This window comes from Elgaria multicarinata, chromosome 2, assembly GCF_023053635.1.
Source record: "Elgaria multicarinata webbii isolate HBS135686 ecotype San Diego chromosome 2, rElgMul1.1.pri, whole genome shotgun sequence".
NCBI classification, from domain to species: domain Eukaryota; kingdom Metazoa; phylum Chordata; class Lepidosauria; order Squamata; family Anguidae; genus Elgaria; species Elgaria multicarinata.
In genome coordinates, this window is record NC_086172.1 from 146,832,390 (window position 1) to 146,854,650 (window position 22,261).

Here is a 22,261-nt window from a genome sequence, read left to right on the forward strand (position 1 = left end):
CATCAAACAACTGCTACATACATATTGAATAAATGTTGAGTACATATATGTTGAATAAGTATTACCTATACATTATCATACTACAACATAATCATTCTTAACATAAAAGTGCACCCCCCACCTCGGGATCTATTCCTCAGTCCAAAATCTGATCGTTTCTTCTGCTGGCGGTTTCCCACTTCCCTTAGTAAATACAAATATTAGGAACTGTTTCTAGATTCCTTCAAACTCATTTATTTTAGTTACGCCTTTTCTCCACTTAATATTACATGTCAGTTTATCATTAATGGCTATATCCCATACTTCTTTGTACCATTCTTCAATAGAATATTCCCCTTGAATCTTCCAGTTCCTAGCTACCATCAATCTTGCTGCAACCAGCAAACTCGATATCAGCTCTATAGTTTCTTTTCCACACTTTATATCTTCAAATAGTGACAGCAATGCAATCTTTGGTGTTTGTTCTATTTTCATTCCCACTGTTTCTTCAATTTTTGAAAACACCATCTTCCATAATCTTTGTACATATTTGCATTGCCACCACATATGTAAATACGTTCCTTTTTCCCCACAACCTCTCCAACAATTTGCTGAATGCTGATCATTTATCTTATTAAGTCTAATCGGGGTTAGGTACCACCTCCATAAAATTTTAAAATAGTTCTCCTTTATTCTCACTGATAAACTTCTCAACACTCTTTGTTTCCATAGTCCCTCCCATCTCTGTCGCCCTATTTGTACCTTCAAATCTGACTCCCATACCATTTTCTCTGAGTTCTCTCTAAACTCCTTTTCTAACAATATTTTATACATTTCACTCATTAACCCTTTTAAAACTATACTACCTCCTTTTCCTTTTTCCTTATTTACTATTAACTCTTCAAACTTCGTCATCTTTCTACAAACTCTATTATCTTTAATCCACTTTTTATTCCATTGTTCTAATTGCCCATATTCTAACCAAGATAATTTTTTCTCCTTTAACAATTTTTCCATATCCCCTGTAATGTCTTCCTATACTTTCAGAAGTGATCCTTAAGCATGTTCTTGTATTGCCTCCATCTGTAAAATGCAGTGAAAAAGCAGCATTGATGATGCTTTTGTCTGCTGCTTTATTCCTCATTTTAACAATATTCACAAAGTACTAAAATGTAAAAGATGCTCTTGGAACCAAGTGTGAACATAAACTTTGTCTTGAAATGTGAAATAGTTGCTTTTCTGCCAATGGAAGGAACTAAATCTGAGTCTTGTCTCTGAACTAGGTGTAAATGCAAAATTACCCATCTTGATAGGGAAGAATTTTGATTAAATTGCTTTTATCCAACAGTGTAAGCACCGGTTGAATGCTTCTGTCTGGAGGTCAAGAGATTGTAAGCAGAAGAGATACCAAGAGGGATGTTTATACTTCAGGTTTCCTCTGACTTACTGTTGTACACTGGGAGAAAGTGGCTGGCATTGAATTTCGGATATGTTGTCGGTAGATCAGCCAAATGCCCCAAGCAGCAAGGAAAGTAGCCCCAACTTCAGACCTGTTCTTCTGATACACAAAATGACCCCTTCCAAAAAGGAGGGCATGCATCACCAAAAATGAGGACACCGATATGTGTAAAATTTGCATCCGTTCATGTATATGCTTGGCTGCAAATTTAAATAATTACTTTAATTCAAATAGAAATACAGTACATCTCAGCATAGCGCAGAAGACTCTGAGCAGGTGTCCTGTGTACCTTGCTCAGCCTGCTGTCCAGGTGCTGCTGCTGAGTAACATCAAGGCCCAGCTCTTCTTTCTGATGTTTTATTTTTCTTTATACAGAACTGAAAAGCCCTTTAAATAAAGGACACCTTCAAAACAGAAGACAGTCCTCTGGCAGTCTTTCAAAAAGAGGACTGTCCCCTGTAAAAGAGGACATATGGCTGCCTTATGAGATGGCTGCTTACGCTCTCTTCTGCAACATAGCCTAGGTGCCATAAAACCTCTACTCCACCCACCTACCTTTGGACAAGACATTTACCTCTTGAATTTATTTCTGAACTACAAAATAGATATACCTACCCACTTGCATATAGGATTGTTTTACAAGATTATTGAAATCAGATTTAGGCAAAATCTTGGAAGCTTCCCTTCATTGGGCTGCCCACTGAAGCAGGATATGTGTTGCATTGGACTATAATCTTTAAGTGTGGATCTCTCATCTGTATAAATCAAGGGTAGTAGGCATCTTTTTTCCTGTTGAGGGCAACATTCCCTCATAGCTATTCTGTTGGGGGCTGCATGCCAGCAGTAGGTGGGGTCATAGCCAGTGGTGGGCAGGGCCAGAGGCAAAAGTGGGCAGGTCAACCCATTTTTCTATGCAGCGGACTGCCAGGAAAGGGACAGATCACTCTTGCCAGAGGTCTCAACTGATTGCATGCAGAGAACTTTTGAAATTAGTCTGTGGGCCACATGAAATTAGTTGAAGGGCCACATACGGTCCTAGGGACAAAGGTTGCCCACCCCTAATATAAATCAACTGAGTGGGTTTGATCCCTTCCAAATTCCTTAACATGTGGATCACTATGATGTAGGAAAGGGTTTCAGGGCAGTGCCTGGCAAATGAAGACCTCCAACAAACATTGTGGGAGTTAATGATTTCTAGTTTTACTTAGTATTTTTGGTTCCACCACAGGAACACGTTTGTACCTTAAAGGTCAAACATGACATAATGTTTATCTCAGAATTTCAGAAGGGCTATTTTATATTTCAGTTTAATGATTTTCATTTGTGCTTCAGTTCTGTATTGTGAAACAGTTTGTAATACTAAGAGACAGAAGCAATGTAGCTATTCGTGGAAAGGAAACCATAAAAGCAAGCAGTCTGGTTCCATATTTAAACTGAAGCCTGCAGAGTTGGTAGTGACCAACCAAGACACAGTTCCCTAAATCAACATAGCTGGAATAGTCTTCTGGGTAGAAATGCAAGCTTTGATTCTCCCTCCTACAATGTAAGCACGATGCTGCCATGCAGCCTACACAACAGTCCAAGAGTTGAGAGTTTGTACTGAGGAGATGGAATAGGATTTTTTTATTCTGCTTTCCTTCACAAGACGTCTAGAGTTTGATAAAGCAACTGCTATCTGCAACACAATTTGGCAATGTATTCTAGTCCCTTAATAGTGAGTTGGTCCTGTTCAACGAGCCAGGTATGCTCTCCGCCAGCTGGCCATTCCGGCTTTTCTTTTCCAAGTGAAACTTAACATTCTGTGGCTACTGACTATGGTTAGTCCTAGAGATGTACGGATTTTGTAAAATTCGTTCTGTCTCTTTTGTGGATTGTTAGGCATCTTTTGTTCCATTGTCTGCTCACTGACAGAATCTTTTTTTAAAAAACTAGAATGGAGTTATCTGCTGTTAACTTTGTTCTGTTTGCCTTTTTAAAGGCTCACTGTGTCCCCAAATTTTCCCATCTTACCTGAACAGGTCATGGTAGAATGAAAAGGAAATAATAATCTCTCTTGTTTCTTCCATTGACTCAATAATGTAATTGATGACAGATAGAATTAGCAACTCCTGAGAAAATATGATACCCGGGCAAGCTGGTATTCTCAAATTGGACGCTTCCATTGATATTGCAGCTCTGTTGCCACGTGGTTCAGATTATATACAACACACTACACCATGGTTAAGCCAATAACTCCTTTGCAGTAAAGGGCTAGTGAGCCTGTTTAAACTATGGTTATTTAGCCCCCATGGCTATGAATGGTTCACATGGCACACTAAGTCATGATTCCCATGACACGCTAAGCCATAATGTTTAGCTCAAAATACGTAACTGCTGTGGCTTAGCCACAGTGTCAGTACCATACCTAACCTCAGTGGCTTAAGCACAGTGGCTTACAGGGTCAGTACCATACCTAAGAAATTGGCCCCTCCACATATTCTCTTTGCTAGCTGTTTCAGATTTGTTGAACAGGTCTTGTTAGAAATTCTTTTGCTGTGCAAAATCTAAGACTTCATAGGAGGGCCCTTTCAGGGACAATCTAAGAAAGTCCAGACAGAAACTGACCTTGCGACTTTTAGGAAATGACGCAAAATATTTTTGTTCACTTAGCCCTTCGTTGGAAGGATGTAGGCTTTGCTTCAAAAGTCAAAAGCGCTTCTTTGCACATGCATTTTTACTGTTGTTCATGACCTATCATTTATCATCTGTTTGTGTGATGTAGGCCTCTATATGCTGATCTGGCTCTTGCACAAGTAAGCAGATATATGTTCAATTTTTTAAAATTCACATGGGTATTGTGTCAGTGCCTTTTAAGGTCTATATATAATAGATGCTTGGGCCTAGTAGAAGCATCCATGCTTTAGGATGTTTAGACATAGGGAAGTGTTTGGATATTTGTCGATAGCTCTCCAGCTTACCTTGTGGAACCTGGCTTTAGCTACTGAAGGATGGCATAGATAGAATAATAGCTGTAAAATTCAGAGGCCATATAGCAAGGTTGGTCAGATGTCAAGCTTGTGGGATCTATTTTGTTTCTTTTTACTAGAACCCCGAGATACACCAATTGGAGCATGATGCAAAAGACTTGCACTTCGAATTAAAGAAGTCTGAGCCCAGGAAATTGTTTTGAGTACCAGAACATAATGGAATTCACAGTCCTTCCACATATAAATCCACTCCTGGTTACCCCAAACTTACTTCATTTCAGCAGCATAATTTAGGACAGGGTGGGAGCTGTTATTTTGTTGCTGCTACTAAGAGTCCAAAAATCCTTGTCAATCAACTGCAAGTAAACCAGAGATCTACCAATAGATCCAGATCTACTTTCTGGTCACCCCTGCCATATAGGATGTATTAATGTTGCTACCATGAGGAGAAAGGGCAATTCAACAATCACTTCTTTTCCCTTTGGGTAAAATGTAAGATGATATTATTTGAAATGACTTCTTTCTTAGCAGTTCTCTAATAAAGAAAAGTTCACATGTTTGGAAGATGTTAAACTCCATCTGATGATTTTTTCTTCTTCCCCCCGCCTTTTCTGTGTCTTTCCACCCCCACCCACCCCGTCTAGCTTGGCATTGCAGTGGGTTTCCTCCTCCCTCCAATTCTGGTTCCCAATGTTCCTGGGAAGGATGAACTGGCCCACCATATTGGCATCATGTTTTTTATGACTGCAGCTGTGGCCACAGCACTCTTCATCCTTGTTATCTTTGGTAAGTTAAAAAATGAAAATATTTAAAACGGAGTTGAAGACTGAGCATACGAATCAGGTCACTGAATTCTCGGAGCATGCATTTCTCTCTTTGACACCTGTTCCCTGTAAATCTATAGTGTCTGCGAATAGTATTATCCATAGAGATGACTGTAGTATGTACCAGATATTTTTCTTCTTGTCTTACAGCTGCTTTCCACTTTTCATTTTTTGTAATCTGGTACAGATACCTGTGGGCTAAAAATGCATACCTATGATTAGCGTTACAATGTTCCCTCCTAACTGGGGTTTTCTAGCCAGCTTCAAACCTTGGTTAGCATTAACCATGGTGAATATTGATAGTGTATGTAGCCCCCGACCCCTGTGAGTTGCCTAACCCTGATCTATACTGATGCAAGATTAAAGCTGGTGGGAGAAATTCCTCTGGTTTAAACACAAAAAATTATAAGAAGGGAGAGTGGGCCTTGAAATTGCTCATCAACAGTTAGTACCTGGACAGTAGATTGAACAGGCAAACAGATCATCTGGTCATACCTTCCCGACTTGTATTTTATTTATATTTAAGGGTGCAATCTTACGCATATTTAGACAGAAAAAAATCCTACTACTCCTAGCATTCCCTGGCGGGGGAATGCTGGGAATTGTAATTCCCCCCCCTGTCTAAATACGCATAGGATTACACTCTAAATTGCAGTATATATTTCTAAATTTGCATCTATATTAGTACAATCAAATACTACCTCTTTCATTCTCCTTTTTTCACAATGCTTAAGTGGCAACCTTAGAAAATAATATTACATCTAATTTGGTCCTAAAATACTAAGCTGATACCTAGTTCAGTCTCTTCTGATTTGCATGTCACTTAGGCTCTTAAAGCACAATCTTATGCATACTTATACAGAAAAAAAGTCTTACAACTCCCAGCATTCTGTTCACCTGTATAATACATGAGGAAACTTTGCAGCTTGTGATTTAAAACATCAGTGAACCCATTTATCCCACAAGGTTCTCTGCTAGTGTCTCTGTGACTTTCCCTTAGACTCATTCCTCTGTTACTGATTTCTGGTTCTGTGCTTTTTCCTTCAGTGTTCCAAGAAAAGCCTCCATATCCTCCAAGCCGGGCTCAGGCCTTGATCCACTCAGCAGCACATGAGGAGTATTCCTATCTTCAGTCTATTATCCGACTGTTTCGCAATGTCAACTTTGTGCTGCTGATAGTCACTTATGGTAAGATCCTTCTCTGCTTGTCAGGATCATCCAACATGGCAGATCTTTGATTTATTTTATTTTATATATAGAATTCTTAGGCCATACTTATGTTATACAGTACTCTCAAGATAGCATAAAGCAGTAACTCCTTTCATAATAAGACATTCATTAATAAAAATTAGGGGAACATTCCAAATCAAACTAAAAATTCTGCTTTAAACACACCTCAGTATTCAATTTACCTCAAGGCAGTCTGCTGCTGATAATTGTTTTGGGAATGTGGCACAGTCAACACCACATCTCATAGTTTTGTATGAATTTGTGCTCCCTTTCCTGTCCTGTACGAAACCATATACCTTTTATTAAGTACAAATCTTCCTGCACTTAGTCTGGATAGAAGACACTGTCTGACTTCTGCAAGGTTTGCATCTACCTTTTTGGGGTGTGTATTTTTCTTCATTTTTCTTCTTGTCTTCCAGTATGTCTATCGCTGGTAATGCATTTTGTGTGTGTGTGTGTGTGTGTGTGTGTGTGTGTGTTTATTCCCCTCTGTTTAGTCAGTTGGTTCCCCCCTCCTCTGCTATCTTCCTCCCCTCCCCTTCTGTTATTGGTAACTGAGGATATCTCCCCCAATCCTGACCCAACTTCCTGCATTTTTCCCATTTAGATTTTATTTCTATATCTTATTCTGCTGCAGGTGGATTTCTTAACATTTGCAGCACGTTTTTATTTTTGTTGTTCTTCTGGTAATAAATCCACCTTTCTCCCTGTTGTTGTTACTATCATTTACATTTCTATCCTGTCCCATTGCCGAAGCTCTCTGGGTGGTTTACAAACATTAAAAACAGTATGCAAAATTTAAAAACATAACACACACACAAATGTTGCAGGTCTGCATGGATGATCTTGCTTAATTCTGAGCAAGACCTAGATGACTCCCTCTGATACAGTTACCCCTGTAACCCTTTTCTTGTTCTTGTTTGCATGCATCTGGTTCTACTAGCTAAATGGTGGTGCTGGTCTTCTCTTTCCTTCCAGCTGTCATTTTCCATCTGCTGTTTTCAGTATCTTTTTCTCCTTCCCTGCTTCTCTTTGTTTTGAGTTTCTCTTCTGTTCATTTCTTCTATACTTTTAACAACTGTCTCTCTGTTGCCTTACTGGCCCTATTTCTAACTTTCGTTCTGAATTTGTATCTGAACTGTCTACCACCTGAGGTCCTTTTAGTTGGAAATGCTTTCAGTATACAAATCATGTGCTCCACTACTAAATTATGGGCAGTCTCTTATTTATTGACCTGGTTCGCACGTCAACTTAACAGTCTTCCAGAATTTAAGAAAGCCATAAAGACTGATCTCTTCCGGCAGGCCTACCCAGTTGAATTTTAAGATGTCTTTTAATAATTTGCTGCTTTTAATAATGTATTCATTTTAAATGTTTTAATTAGTTATATGTATTTTATTGAGTTTGCATTTGTGTTGTACCCCGCCTTGATCCAGAGGGAGAGGTGGGTAACAATTATTATTGTTGTTGTTGTTGTTGTTGTTTTAAAAACCCATGGCTTCTTGTTAGGTTAAGCGTTGGGTTGTTTAGCCTTTAAACAACCCATTGATCCAGGTTCAGACATCACACTGTACAACCTGCGAAGGAAAGTTGATTGTGGGTTGTGCAATAAAGCAGAAGAGGCAGGCGCACTGCAGACAGCATGTCTGCTCATGCACAGCAAACATCAGTTTTGAATCAATGGGTTGTCATTACATGCAAAAAGCCATTATACTAAGTTGCGCTCTAAATAGCCAGGAAGGCAAGAGTAATCTGTGTAATGCCTGTTGAATTTCATATTTGTCCATGGTTTTATTGTTTGTTCTTCTTCTTAAATTTGGTACATTGAATTCCACTTGAGATAAAACTCATGTGATCATACTTTTGTCTATATATGCAAAGTACATTATTCATTCATTGCAGAATTAAATACACATATGATGTTGGTTTATGTATATAACATAAATACAGTTACGTGCCTTATAGCATTTTTGGTGGTTGTTTATTCCAACACTTGCCCTCTTCTTCCTTGTTCTGGTGTATTGTATCACTCACCTTCCCTTATGTAGACTGCCCCAACAATTGTTGACCTTGTAACTTCCCTGTTCTGCCTTGGATCATAAGCAAAGGATTAGTGCATTTGAACCCTGAAGAAATCTGTTTTGAGGATGTATCTTAACTCAGAGGAATTTTGTTGATATCTGTGAAAACGTATCTACTCTGCTCAGCAGAAGTCTTGCTTTCTGGGTTATGGACCCCAGTGGAGAAAGAGTGAATTGATTGTTGTGTTCTATTTCTCTACTTTTTTAAAACAACAACACCCAGTGTAGTTCTGTATGCATAATATAAGGAGAGAAAAAGACCAATATGTCTCTTGTTTAGGGGTTCTGTCCAGTCTGCTATGGCAACCACTTTTTTTTTTTAAGGAAAGGGGCAAGCAGTGTTGTAAAGACACTGTAAAGAGATGTCTTGCATTGCTCTGAGAGATTTGGCTCTAGTTCTGTCATGTAGTCAAATGAATGATTGGATGATTTGGCTCCATAGCTGAAAGACATGTAGGGATTCCTTTGGTTTTTCCCCCGTGGCCAGTGTGATAGACATCTTGTACTAGAAGCCGTTATGCAGGGTGTACCTGCTTTTCCTCATCCATTCAGGTTCGGTACTGCAGTGTCTTTCCTCATCTCTGTTCAGCCATCTCTGCTGCTCTAAGCATCACAATTAGTTGCTAGAGACAGTCCCAGTATTGTTCTACTTCTGAATTCCATTGAGGAAATGGAGACACACAGCTTTCAGACAGAAAGTCTTTGTGTGTAAGTTAGTTTCTCTCTCTCTCTTTCTCTCTCTCTCTCTCTCTCTCTCTCTCTGTTTTGCTGTAATTCAGTGGAATGAAATTTGGAAGAAAGAAGTAGGGATCATTTACTAACTAAAGTAATTCCAATAGGATGAAAATGGATCTTCCTGAGAGAATTTCTCACATCTAGGGCATTTAATGATCCTGATACTGGCAGCTAGCAGGTATGTTTAGTCTTTTCTGTCTATAGTTCTTGAGAAAGACTCTTTTAAAAAAATCTGTTTCCCAAGTCATCCTTGACTTTCAACCTCTCTACACAGATAAGGTGTGTGAGGCATGCAAAGAGTTATCCAAATATTTCATATGTTTTGGATAATGTAGAAGGAGGGTTTTACTTTTTTTAAACTCGAAAGTAAATCCCTGTTTAAGAGGTCTGCAGCCAGATACTGCTGTGGCTATATCAGGCTTTAATATTGCTAGATATATTTCAGGAGAAAAGCTTGCTTTGGTTTAAATTGTGATGGGGCTGAGTAAGCATAGTGGAAGTACGGTATGTCTTTTGCATGTACCTCCTTATGTCTCTTGTTCAGAGCTGCTCTTGTGGCGGTGGTGAGATCATCCCCCCACCCCAAATTGGCATGTTTGTGAAATAAAGGCCCATCTACAGGTTCCAGGATGCATGTGAGAAAGGGTGAGGTGTTTGTTACCTGACTCCTCCTTATCACAAGGGGCAGTTTGTGTTGCAGTGATGAAGAATTCCAAGACTATATAGCAAGGAAACTCTCCATATGGTCAAGAATATCTATATAACTAGAAAGGAAAAGGGGAGCAAGGAAAGTCAACGTGCAGGAGCAGCTTGACTCTGGAATAGTTTTTACTTCTAGACTGCCCTTAAGCTAGTTCTGCTACAAAACTTAGATTTTCATTCTAGAACAACTGAAGGCCAATGGGAGCTTTTCTACCAGTGCAAACAGCAGTTTGGAGAAACAATTTTCATTAGGGGAGTAAAACGTTAATTCGCTCACATCCCATCTTCTGAGATCCTGGAATTATAAGTTCCCTTCGCCCTCTGGCTGCTATTTGCTTTTTTTTTTTTTAATGTGCATGTTAAATGCAAAGATGCCTTTGATGTCATGTCTAGTTGGGCCCAACTACAGACTGTCTCTGTAGTCTTAGAGAAATAAACTTTCCTTTTTGTGCTTTCAGATTTAAATAAAAGTTATCATTAGCTAGTAGACGGAATTGATTACCAATTGCCAGCTCCTATACTAAAACTTGTCTCCAAACTGTTTTTCTTCAGACCTGTAAAAGTCCCATCTCACTGAACATTTTTTAAAAATTCTACCACTCATTTGAGCAGCAGACCGTGAACTACTGTTGTTTTGGATCCTTGGTCATAAAAAGCCTGAGTAAAAAGCGGGTCTAACTTTAAAGAAAAATGTTTGGGGCTTGTTGATAATTGCTGGTATGAAAAAGCTTGGGAACATCTCCTGTAATTATGACAATTAATTTACTGTTTGCATAGGCCAGGCGACAAGTCTATGAACTGTATACAGTTTCAAAGGGTTCTTGTGAGTCCCCTTTAGGAATTCAAATGACTACCTTGTGCGGTGGGGATGTTCAAACTGTTTTGTCATTTGCTCACTTGCCTCCTTTCCATTATGCCTGGAATTTGAAATGATGTGAAAAGCACACTAGGGACATTGGTAGAGCTGTGGATAAACACCATGCCACCTTAGAAGTATGGGTGGTGACTTGGGAAGAGTACCGTCTCACACCAACTCTTGCATAGGCGCACAAACACAGACACACACATAATACAAAACATTTACTCTATTTGCAAGCTTTAAGAAACAGCTGTTTATTAGTGAAACAGCACTGGAGTGAAACTGAAAGGAACTGGAAAGAAAAGTCATAAGGATCGAAACTGGTACCAGCTGATAAGAAGAGGTTCTATATATAACCCCATCGTAGTCAGATTACTACACCTCCAATCATAGCAATCCTTGAAATGCCTAGCTTAATATAAATTCAGTTAAAACCTTTTCAAAGCCGGCTGTAATGTAAATTACTAGATTAAATGTCCATTTCATCTTTTTAAGTGGTGTATGAGATGTGCGTTTCTCCTGCCTTGTCTCCTCTGTCACTTTCTCTGAGCTTTCATGAAGGGAGACATTTCCTGTTGGTTATTTTGCAAAAGCTTACACCTGCTCCCCGCTGTGAAAAGCTCCCCACTACACCACACCCGCATTTTGGCTCCCTTTCAGGTGAGCACCTAGCCAAGTGTGAAACTGTTCACCCCATTTCAGGTGGCAGCTGTCACTTTAACACAGATGATTGGCCCTTTCTTGGCAAGGGAGGCTGGAGGACTGCATTGCCACTATCAAGAAATGATGCACTGTGTCACACACAGCAAATGTTTTGCCCAGAGAGAGGACGAGATTATACATCAGACTGCCATGATTCATGTAAAAAGTTGTTTGTGGGTTGGTTGGTTTTTATGTTAAGGTGTTTTTTTGCAGAGGGTTGGCTGGATTTCAGTAGAAGTTCCCACCCCTGAGCCCAAAAGGGCAACATTCATGTACCTTATTTATTTGTGGCATTTCTTTAATGCCCAACTAAATAAGTCTTAAAATCAACAAAATGCAATCAAATGAATGAATAACATTTCATATTGTATCTAAAGCCAATGCAAAAAACAGCGTATAACCAATGCAGAGCAGCATAGAATTCATATAAAAGCAGCACTGAAACTCTGCAGTGGAATTAGTTCCAAGCTCTAAAATACACTGAAACAGATTTTAAAATACTTGGGAAAATAATGATGATGATGATGATGATAGGTTTCACCTGGCATCGAAAAGTTCTGAACATGCAGGAACTGGGCAAGCTTCTCTGGGGAGGTCGTTCTGTAATTGGGGTGACACCACCAAAATGGAAGCCACCTGGAAGTCACCTGCCTCATTACGTGGAGGAATGTGGGGACAGACGGTCTCTGATGATCTTAAGGTATATATGGAAGGAAGCTATTTGGGGCTTTGGAAGTTAATACCAGCACTTTTAATTGGGCCCAGAAATGGCCTGGAAGTCACAGCAGATCACAAAGCACTGGTGTAATGTCATTATATCACTAAGTCCCTATTAATAATCTCGCCTTCCTATTTTGGATCATGTTGCTTTCAAAGGCAATGCTGTGTATAATACATTGCAGTAATCCAAATGAGAGGTTACCTGAGAATGGATAACTGTAGTTAGGCTACTTCTGTCCAGGTAGGGTCGCAATTGGTATATCAGGCTAAGCTGATAAAAGGTGCTCTGGGCCACCGAGGCCACTTCTGCCTCCAGCAACAATGCTGGATCCACAGCCCTGACCCAACTTACCGTGCTGCCTGAAGTGAGAATGCGTGCTACCCACCCCTTCCTGGCTGTGGGGCTTTTACAAGAACTCTTCTAAACACTCACGAGATCCACCACTCATGAGAGCTCTCCCGCACTCTCACAAGAGTTTGGATGATCTCTCACAGGGCCCAGATGGGCTGCAGTAAGGGGAAACGGTGGGGGCGCAGAAGGGGAGAGTGGGTGGCTGCTCCAGTTAGCCCCGTCAACCACTCTCTTGTTGTGGCAAATGCCACAACTGGCAGTGCTCCAAAGAGCGCCCACTGGAGGTGGCAGGGTGACTGTGGTGGGCCCTCCTGGTGGGGTGGTGGTGGTGGAATTGGCAGAATTTACCACTCCTCATGCTCCAGTGCCTGATGTGGGCACATCAGTCTACGTTATGGTGGAGCAGATTTGTGGATCCAAGAGCACCCCCAAACTATGAACCCAACCATTTAGTGGGAGTACAACTCATTCCAAAACTGCTCGAATACTTCTCAGCTGGGCAGATAAACTGTCTACTAACAGTAGCTCCATTTTGTCTGGGTTGAGTCTGCTTATTGTCCCTCATCCAGTACATTAGTGCACCGGGATCTGATTCAGATCACTCAGTGCTTCACTTGGATATGATGAAAAGGAGAAACAGAGCTGGGTGTCATCCACATATTGGCAGTATTTCAGTCCACAGCTCTGCATAAAACTGCTCCCAGTGGCTTCATGTAGCTATTAAAAACACTTTGGGTGATAAAACAAAGCTCTGTGGAAACACATAGCATAACTGCCAAAGTGTGCAGCATGGATCTCCAAACAGTTTGGGTCAGTGGGCACATTTGGAATTTTTTAAGTGTCATTGGCACTCTCATAAAATGGCTGCTATGTGGGTCCCTTGCCCATTCATAAAATGTTGGCCATGGCTAGTCACAGGACCCTCATTTTCCAAAAGCCAAACTGATGAGGCTAAAAGAAAAGTGTGGTGTAGTGGCTAAAGTGTTGGACTGGGAGTTGGGAGATCCTGGGTTCTAGTCCCCACAGCCATGGAAACCCACTGGGTGACTTTGGGCCAGTCGCGGACTCTCAGCCCAACCTACCTCACAGGGTTGTTGTTGTGATGATAAAATGGAGAGGAGGAGGATTATGTACACCGCTTTGGGTTCCTGGAAGGAAAAAAGGCAGGAAGTAAATGCAATAATAAATAAATAAAAGTAACTTTTTAAAAAAATCATCTTTATTTGCAGTCAATTGACCAGAAAGAAAAAGATACAGATTGTTTCAACAAGGAATCAATGCAATAAATTGATCACAGAAAACATATCATTAAGGCATATAAGGGAATAATACATAGGGATCAAGGGTAGAAGGGGGCAAAGTCAAGAGGAGGGGACGTAAGTTAACTTTAAGCCTTAAGCTAAGTATATTCAAGCAGTTATGCAATCATGCGTGGTCTGGTGAGGATGGACAGATTCAAAAACTTGGCGACCTGTATGGTTATTATTTAATTTTGGCCTTGGAGGAGACTAATCATCAAAGTCTCCAGGGATCGACCGGGCAGAGCCTGTGTGATAGGACGTATCAACTCCTTTCTAATGTCATCCTAGAAATTACAAAAGAGCAGGACATGAGTAATGTTCTCTACTTCAGTTTTATTGCAAGGGCAGCATCTTTGACATAAGGGGATTTTAAAATATTTTTTATATCTACCTTCCATCAACTTAGAGGGGAGGGCATTAAATCTAGCCAGGGCAAATGCCCTCCTATACTTCCCCAAGGACTTAAGTATAGGGCAAAGGTGTGTGCTGAGCTTCAAAACACAAAAACACTCTGAAATAAAAATGGCGCTGGAGAGCAGCATTTTGCTTTCCAGCAAGCCAACCTCTGAGGGTTTTTTTTTTAAAATTAATTTTAAAAAATCTGAAGAAATGAAATAAAAATCAGGAGGGGCAGGGAGCCTGGTGTGTGCCAAGAGAGGTGTCCCTGGGTGCATTGGTGCACACAAGTACCAGGGGTAGAGCAATAATTCCCCAGCTGCCCCTTCTGGAATTACCCATCCAAGCAGGAGTAGAACCACTGCAGCACAGTGTCTCCAAAACCCAACTTGGACAGCCTAGCCTGTACAGGAGGATACCACATGGTAGCTGGTATTGAAAACTGTCAAGAGGCCCAGGAGAATCAGCAAGGTTGAACTTCTCTCGTCCCTCTTCTCTGCCGAGGTCATCCAGCAGAGCAACTAAGGCAGTGCCCATTCCAAATTCAAACCACATTAAAAACACACACACACACACCCCATCATACTGCATGAAAAATATGGCAGAATACTTTTGATTATTCTTTTATTGACTTTGTTTTATCTGATCTGTTTTTATACTGTGATATATTTTATACAACTGTCTTTTAAAAAATTTGCTAGTTGCTTTGGCCATATTCTTATGGAAAGGCAGGATATAAAGTTCATAAATATTATTCAAATTGATTTAGTCTAATATTTATGAACTCAAATTGACCTAGTTTGAGTAAATACCACAGTAAACAAATCTCCCTTTGGGAAACTCCTACTAGTTCATATTTGGATGTTCGGGGAATTGTGTACAACTATCAATTGGCTTTGAGCTGTCTTGAGAATGCTGTGGAGATGATGCTGTAATTTCAGTGGTTAGTTAATGTTCTCTCTTGCTTCTTGGTGAGGAAGAAGATACCAAGTGAGTTTTTTTTAAATCAAGAACAACTCAGCATCTGCCTTTTGACCCTGACATGATAACTTGGGTGAGGCAAGGCGTTTCTTCCCCCACTTGTATGGTTGGAAGTGTAACTCTGACTTATCAGTGAAGAGTATAAACCTGAGATACTTGTGCTGCACTAAAACTATGTGTTACCAAATGAACTCATAAGGAATGGTGGGAAGAAGTGGTGCGGTTTGCACGACATCCCTGTGATCTATGCTGTGCCTCTGGAGTTTCACTTTGGTTTTTCCTCTTTGAAAAGCCTATCCATTTTTAATGAGATTTTTATGTGAGCATGTGACTGATTGACTCTTGTTCCAAAGCGATGTCCTTTTCTAGTCACTGTGTCATTCCCATGCTTGAATTTCAGCATTTTATTTTCATAAATAAAACTAAGCTCATACTTGCCGGAAGAGGATGTGTGTGTGTGTGTGTGTGTGTATGCACACACAGGACATAGTACCAAGATTATGGAGTCAAAAAGCAGGCCCACATGTGCATCAAGCCTTTCACAAGCGCTCAAATCTCAATCTAGTTCTCAGCTCACTGGATGGCCTGGGGCAAATAACGATCCTTAGACTTCCGTTTTAGCTACATATAGGAATTCTGTGCTTGAGGCCTGGCTGTTTTGACAGGTGTGTTGCTGTTGAGTGTGACCTAATTCACAGCATGCTATTAATTGACTCTCTTATCTACCTTCCAGGATTGAACACAGGCTGCTTCTATGCTATCTCAACTTTGCTAACCCGCATGGTGCTGATGCATTACCCGGTAAGTGACCAGATATTTCACTACTGACTTGCATTTGTGACTACTAGCTCTTGCTGCATGCGCTTTATACTTCATGGGTGTAAAATGCCCCTAATTGCTCTCCTGACAACCAAACTATACATTCTGCAAGTTCTTCAAACACTCAGGATTTCTAGTCAAGAAGCAGCAGAGGGAATCAGGTAGCTTGATCCTTCCCAACCCTGTTGATTCCCACTGCCTCTGCTGTTTTCCCCTTTTTGATTTCTGGATCCTCAAGTGGAAAATTTGCCTTTGCAAAGAAGAGACAGCCAAGCTTTAAAGACATGAAGTGGAGGCAGTACATACACAGCTGGGCCAATAAATAAATAAATAAATAAAATTCCCAAGGAGCTTCCATCCTCCTTCTAATACCACACTAGCTCTTAGTGCTGGCAGTTTCACTCTGAGGCCTTCCGGTCCCTCCATCTTTTTTTGTAGTCGAAGATGAACTTAAGAGCCATGTTGGTTCAGACCAAGGGTCCATGCAGTACAGCATTGTGTTCATACAATGGCCAAACAGCTGTCAACCAGGGACCCACAAGTAGGACACGAGTGCAATAGCACCCTCCCACCCATGTTCCCCAGTAACTGGTGGACATGGGCATACTGCCTCTGATACTGGAGATAGCATATAGCCATCAGGACTAGTACCCATTGATAGCCTTCTATTCTATGAATATGTCTAATTCCCTTCTAAAGCCATCCAATTGGTGGCCATCATAGTTTAACTATGTGGTGTATGAAGAAGTACTTCCTTTTAGTTGTCCTGAATCTCACCAATCAGCTTCATGGGATGACCCCCGGTTCTAGTATTGTGAGAGAGAGGGAGAAATGTCTCATTATCTACTTTTCCCACACCCTGCATAATTTTGTATAGTTCTGTTCTGTGCATTTGTGTATTGTTGCAGGGAGAGGATCTGAATGCTGGCAGAATCGGTCTCACCATTGTAGTATCAGGCATGTTTGGAGCTTTGATCTCTGGCATCTGGTTGGACAGAACCAAAACATATAAGTAAGTCCTTTGTTCTACATCTTCCCTTCTGTGCTTCCTTGGAGAAGAAACAGGCTCATTCAGTGGGTAGGTAAAGGGGGAAAGTTTATAATAACACAAACTGGATTATTTGGACAATATACGTTTTTTCTTCTGCAAGGCCGTGGAGCTGTCTGGCTGAAAGCCTTGGCACATATGGCCTTCATCGCTGTTGTTTGTAATGTGGGGCTTTACTTGTCCTAGCCAGATGAATTGTCTAAGGGGCAAACAGCAAATATCACAGTTTTAAAATGTTTTATAAGAGGAAAACCGAGGCTCACAGTTATTGAAAATATTTGCTGAGAAAGCTAGAGCATTTTCTGGCCCACAGAAAGCCTGGTTTTTGATGGCCATGCCCATGAAATATTTTATTTGTAGAGCCAGATGAATTATGTATTGGAAAGGCTAGCAGCAAATAAATATAAATGTTATCTAAATATTTCACATTTTAAATATGTGCTCCTGAGGAAAGGGGTGGGGAGCTAGAGTAATGGGAACTGGGAATGGCACAATTTTCCTCTTGCAGCCCAAACCAGATGCTGTTTCCCTAAAAATGTGGTCTCAACGCCGTGTTTGCTAAAGTGATGGCTAATGTGTAGGTGGGGGATATTTGCAAGGAAAGACTGGCAGGAAAGACTGACTGGTAACTCAACTGGCAGGTGCTGAAAACATCTGGGGAGCAATTGTGTGGAAAAGAAATTATTGGGTGGGGAAAAGCTTACATCATCTACCCTCCTGCCCTCAGATTCTGCCTGCGCATGACCTCAAGCCTTCGCATAGTATTACGTGGGAAACATGGTTTAGGGAACCCATGTTCCCCTGTAATGACCATTTCTGCCTTTTGCTCTGACTTCTTCCTTTTGTAGCTGCTTCCTTCTTTTGGTGATTTTTATGTTTTGGTTTTGAGAATTCTTCAGTTTGCACTCATGCAAGGGTTCTCTGTGTAAAATAAAAGCAGCTATCTAAAATCCGTGGATGTGAATGAGAGTAAAGGAAGTATTGTGAGAAAAGCAGGGATCAATGAGTGGTCCCTGTAGGACTCTTTAGAGTATGGGAGAGATTAAGAAGAGACTGGGGTGGAACTGTTGGAGAGAGGGGGAGAACTAGGAAGGGAAAATCTTGCTCAGGCTCAGGATTGCCGGGGTATCTTCCTTCTTTCCCCCCCTATGCATATCTGGAGGTATTATAACCTGAGGCTGGGGCTGCGGAAGGTCTAGCAGGGTCCGTGGTTTATCACGGGGGGGGGGGGAGATAGGCTGGACCCGGCAGGAGAGAGGGGGGAGAAAGAAGGACGGGCACGGGCATCGGGGAGGGGGGGAGAAAGAAGGGCGAGCGAGTGGGCATCAGGGATGGGGGATGGGGGAAAAAAGGATGGGCGAGCGAGTGGGCATCGGGGGGAAGAAGGATGGGGACAGGGCATCGGGGAGGGGGAGGATGGGCGAGCGAGCGGGCAGGGGGGCATCAGGCATTGTGGGGGGGAATCAGGGGCAGGGGGAGCGGGGACCCTTAATTTTTTTTAAAAAGTACTTACCTTTTCGGCAGTGCGCTCCTGCGCACATGGCCCTTTAAGGGAGGGAAACACGGAGCGCGCGACAGGGCTTTCCCTTGCCCCGTCGCGTGCTGACATCTGGAAAAGGGCGATGGCGCGCGCGCTAGCTGTAGTGCGCCATCGCCCCACCTCCCAGACGGATTATCAGGTAGGTCTAGCAAGGCCCTTGGGGATTGTCGTGTCGTGTGAACCCAGCGAGCATGGGATATGTGAGGGTTGATTAACTTTTGCATAACCCATGCTTCCTGGATTTGCATGACACAACAATCCCCGAGTGGGGGTTGCATATTCAAACTGGCAGCCACACGCAAACAGCTCCATTGTTATAGCACTGTTGGTGTGACTCAGTCCAGGCCTATTCAGTGCATGTGGTATTGCTGAGTCACTATCCCCAGAAGGCAGCTGTGCCACTTCATGAAAATCTCCATCAAAGGGCCCTGTGTCTATACAGTAGGAACTAATAGCAAGGTTTTAGTAGTGTTAACATAATGCTTTATGCAGAGGCTCTTTGCTGCCTGAAACAAAGGACAAGGTCCCTGCGCCTCCATTACACGTTCAGAAAAGACAGGAATTGCAGTGAAATCTTATTTCAACACTGACAATGGGATAGTGTCCACCATCACACTAGAGGACAGCGGGCAAGTTTAGGAGGTGCAAGACAGACCACGTGGCACATACAGCTCTGTCCTCCAGGAGAGGAGAATGGCTGGAAGGTTAGGAAGATCAGTATCTGCCACCTGAGACCGTTGCCTCCCTCTGCCTAATGGTAGGGCTGGCCTTGTCATGCAGTAATGACAGAACGAGCATGTGATCACAGAGTGTGGAGGATGATGGAACAAAACACAATTTCAGCAAATACCTGTTCCCAAACCTGTATGTTGCCATGGTAATGGGAATGCAGGGGCTGGATGGGGGGCACTTGCAAACTGGGTGGGAGGGTCACTTAACCCTTTTGTGCCTGCTGATTCTCTACTGGAATTGTTCTCCCTGGGCTGGTTTGCATCCAGTTTTGGATCCTGGATTGGGCCAGGGGGAGAGAATATTTAAATGTTAACAAAGGGGTGTAGTTGCAAGGGATAACAGACCAGTGAGAAAAGGTTATTCAACAACAACAACAATAATAATAATAATGAAAAAATATTTGTTACCCGCCTCTCCCTCTGGATCGAGGTGGGGTACAACACAAATAAAAACACCATAAAATACATACAACTAATTCAAACATTTAAAACCAGTGCATCATTAAAAGCAGCACACCATTAAAAAAGGCATCTTAAAATTCAACTGGGAATATAATACTATATACGCCCTGGATCATGGGAACTATAACATATAATATGCAAGAGGTGAGTAAAAGGAGCTCTTGTGGAATAATTTAGCGCTGAGGGAGTAATATGATCCTGCTCATCAGACTTAGCAAGGATTATATAAAACCCCTTGAAAATTTTACCAGTTGTGGATAAGAATTAATGCGCGCACTCCACATGTGTAGGCGTAGACACACACACACACTTGAGGATTATATACTATCTGAATGGGACAATAGTTTTTATTTTCATTGACTTCACAAAACTTACATGACCAATTTTTCTGTGCTGGTACAAGCTTTCCTCCTGCTCCCTTTGGGCAGGGGGAATGAAATGCAGCATCCTGAAACATGGACTGGAATGCAACTGTCCTTCAGTTTTTACACTACTTTGAATTTTGTGATACTGTTCTTTAATCAAAAATGCGTAGAAAAGTGTGTGCATTAGGAAAAATGCATACAGCTTTTAAACTCTTTAAAAGGTTTATTGGCCGTCTTTTAGAGTAAACCCTCCTACAGCAACAAACATTAATTTCCATGCAGCATTTTTTTTTTTTTTTTTACTAAAAATAATATATTTATTTCTTACCCACCTCTCCTTCTGGATTGAGGTGGGGAACAATATCAAATACAACAATACAATACATGAAACTGGTTAAAAGAGCATATAAAACTGATATAATATTAAAATAACAATCAGCACATCTTAAAATTCTTAGGTTTAAAATTCATTTGAATGGAATGAATTTATGCTTCAAAGGGTTTGAAACCAAAACAGAAATATTTGTTCATCCTTAGGGATAGGTTATATACTGGCACCCCAAAATCAAAAACCTGTGGGGGGAAATATAATCATTCATCTGTATGTAAGGTACCAATTTCTATCTTCATCAACATTCTCTTAGAACACACAAGGTAGAGAACATTAGATAGGTTTTCCTTACTTGTGGGAGAATGTTGCTAAATCAGCATGAGGGGAGATTCGCTGTGGCCATGCTCTTTTTTCCACTTGCCCCTCATATCCAGAGAACAGGGCATGCACATTCAGTTCTGTTGGGCTCGCTTGTCCTGTTGTCTCTGGCTGGCTTTTTCAGCAAAGGCCCAGTTTCCCACAGCTGTGCAAAACCTTTCATCTTTCTCTTAATACAAGTGGGAGAGGAAGGTCGGTGGAAGCGTGAGAAGCACAAGAATGTCGGAGCTGCTTATGCACGTGGAAGTGATAAGCCATTTCTCACTAGAATTTCCTGTGGTCTTGCTGCTGCACAGCAAGACAGACAGTCCTTCTTTGGTGGCGCGCGCTCATGCGTGCCTGATGCTCCTTTTTCCAACTTCTCTGGCTGAGGCTTATTCCTCGCCAGTGCAGCAAAATGTCATCTCCCTGCAAAATTTAGGGGAATGTTGTTTGACCTACATTCTAGCTGTACTTTCCCATAAAAATAGCGATAGCTGCCACCTCTTCAGAGTGACTTTAAATTAATTTACTGGGCAAAGACATAGAAAGCAATTTCCATGTATTTGTACACCTTCAACATTGTCTTTCTTTTATTGCTGTTAAATATTGCTGTTAAAGCTGGAGGAAGACGGGTGGAATACACTACCAGAAGCAGCTGGGTTTTTTGCCGCCCTTGCCAGACAGCTCTGTAGCCCTTTCCAACAAAACTTGCACAAGCCACTCTGCCGGGTTCGGATGTCATGAAAGACACCCTGGAAACAACCCAATCACAAGCCATGGGGTCTCCTCCAGCCATCCCCTGCCGTGCACACAAAGGCTATTTGCATTATGCACTGGAGCATGGATTGATGTGTTGTCTGAACCTGTCACGAGGTGATGGTGGCTTCATACTCACCCTACACCCTCTATGGCACATTGTAGATTGTAAGTTGGGTATGAAGCCCTCCCCTGCACCAACCTGCAGTGCAGTGCAGGGAGTAATGCTAATGGTGGTCGCATGCATGGCACACAACGCCATGATGGCTTCTTTTCCATTCTGCAATCATCTGTACCAAGTTGGTGGCTTGTGCTTGGTTAAGAAACCACACTGAGGACATCATGCCAGGTCCAGACGTCATGTTGGCCATCCTGAAACAAACAAGGGCTACAATCCACTGTGGGTTGTCGTGACATGTGAACCAGGTGAACAATGCCTGTTTGGAAGTTTTTATAGAGACTGGGTCTTATTACACACCTCACTTCCTTCTATTGCTGTTCAGAAGAACTTTGCTGGTCTGACTTCAAGTTGAGCGATCACTGCTGTTTCCAGTCCCAATGC

The 22,261-nt window shown here is 41.7% G+C and overlaps 1 protein-coding gene across 2 annotated transcripts in view; it reads left to right on the forward strand.

The window, feature by feature from the left end:
• FLVCR2 (FLVCR choline and putative heme transporter 2) overlaps positions 1–22,261 on the forward strand; it is a 49,110-nt gene that overhangs the window by 12,263 nt on the left and 14,586 nt on the right. For both annotated transcript variants that reach the window (XM_063117885.1, XM_063117884.1), the window contains exons 2-5: positions 5,049–5,190; positions 6,276–6,416; positions 16,021–16,088; positions 17,015–17,118. In XM_063117885.1, coding sequence (XP_062973955.1) covers positions 5,049–5,190; positions 6,276–6,416; positions 16,021–16,088; positions 17,015–17,118 — 455 coding nt within the window. The remainder of the gene's footprint in view (positions 1–5,048; positions 5,191–6,275; positions 6,417–16,020; positions 16,089–17,014; positions 17,119–22,261) is intronic.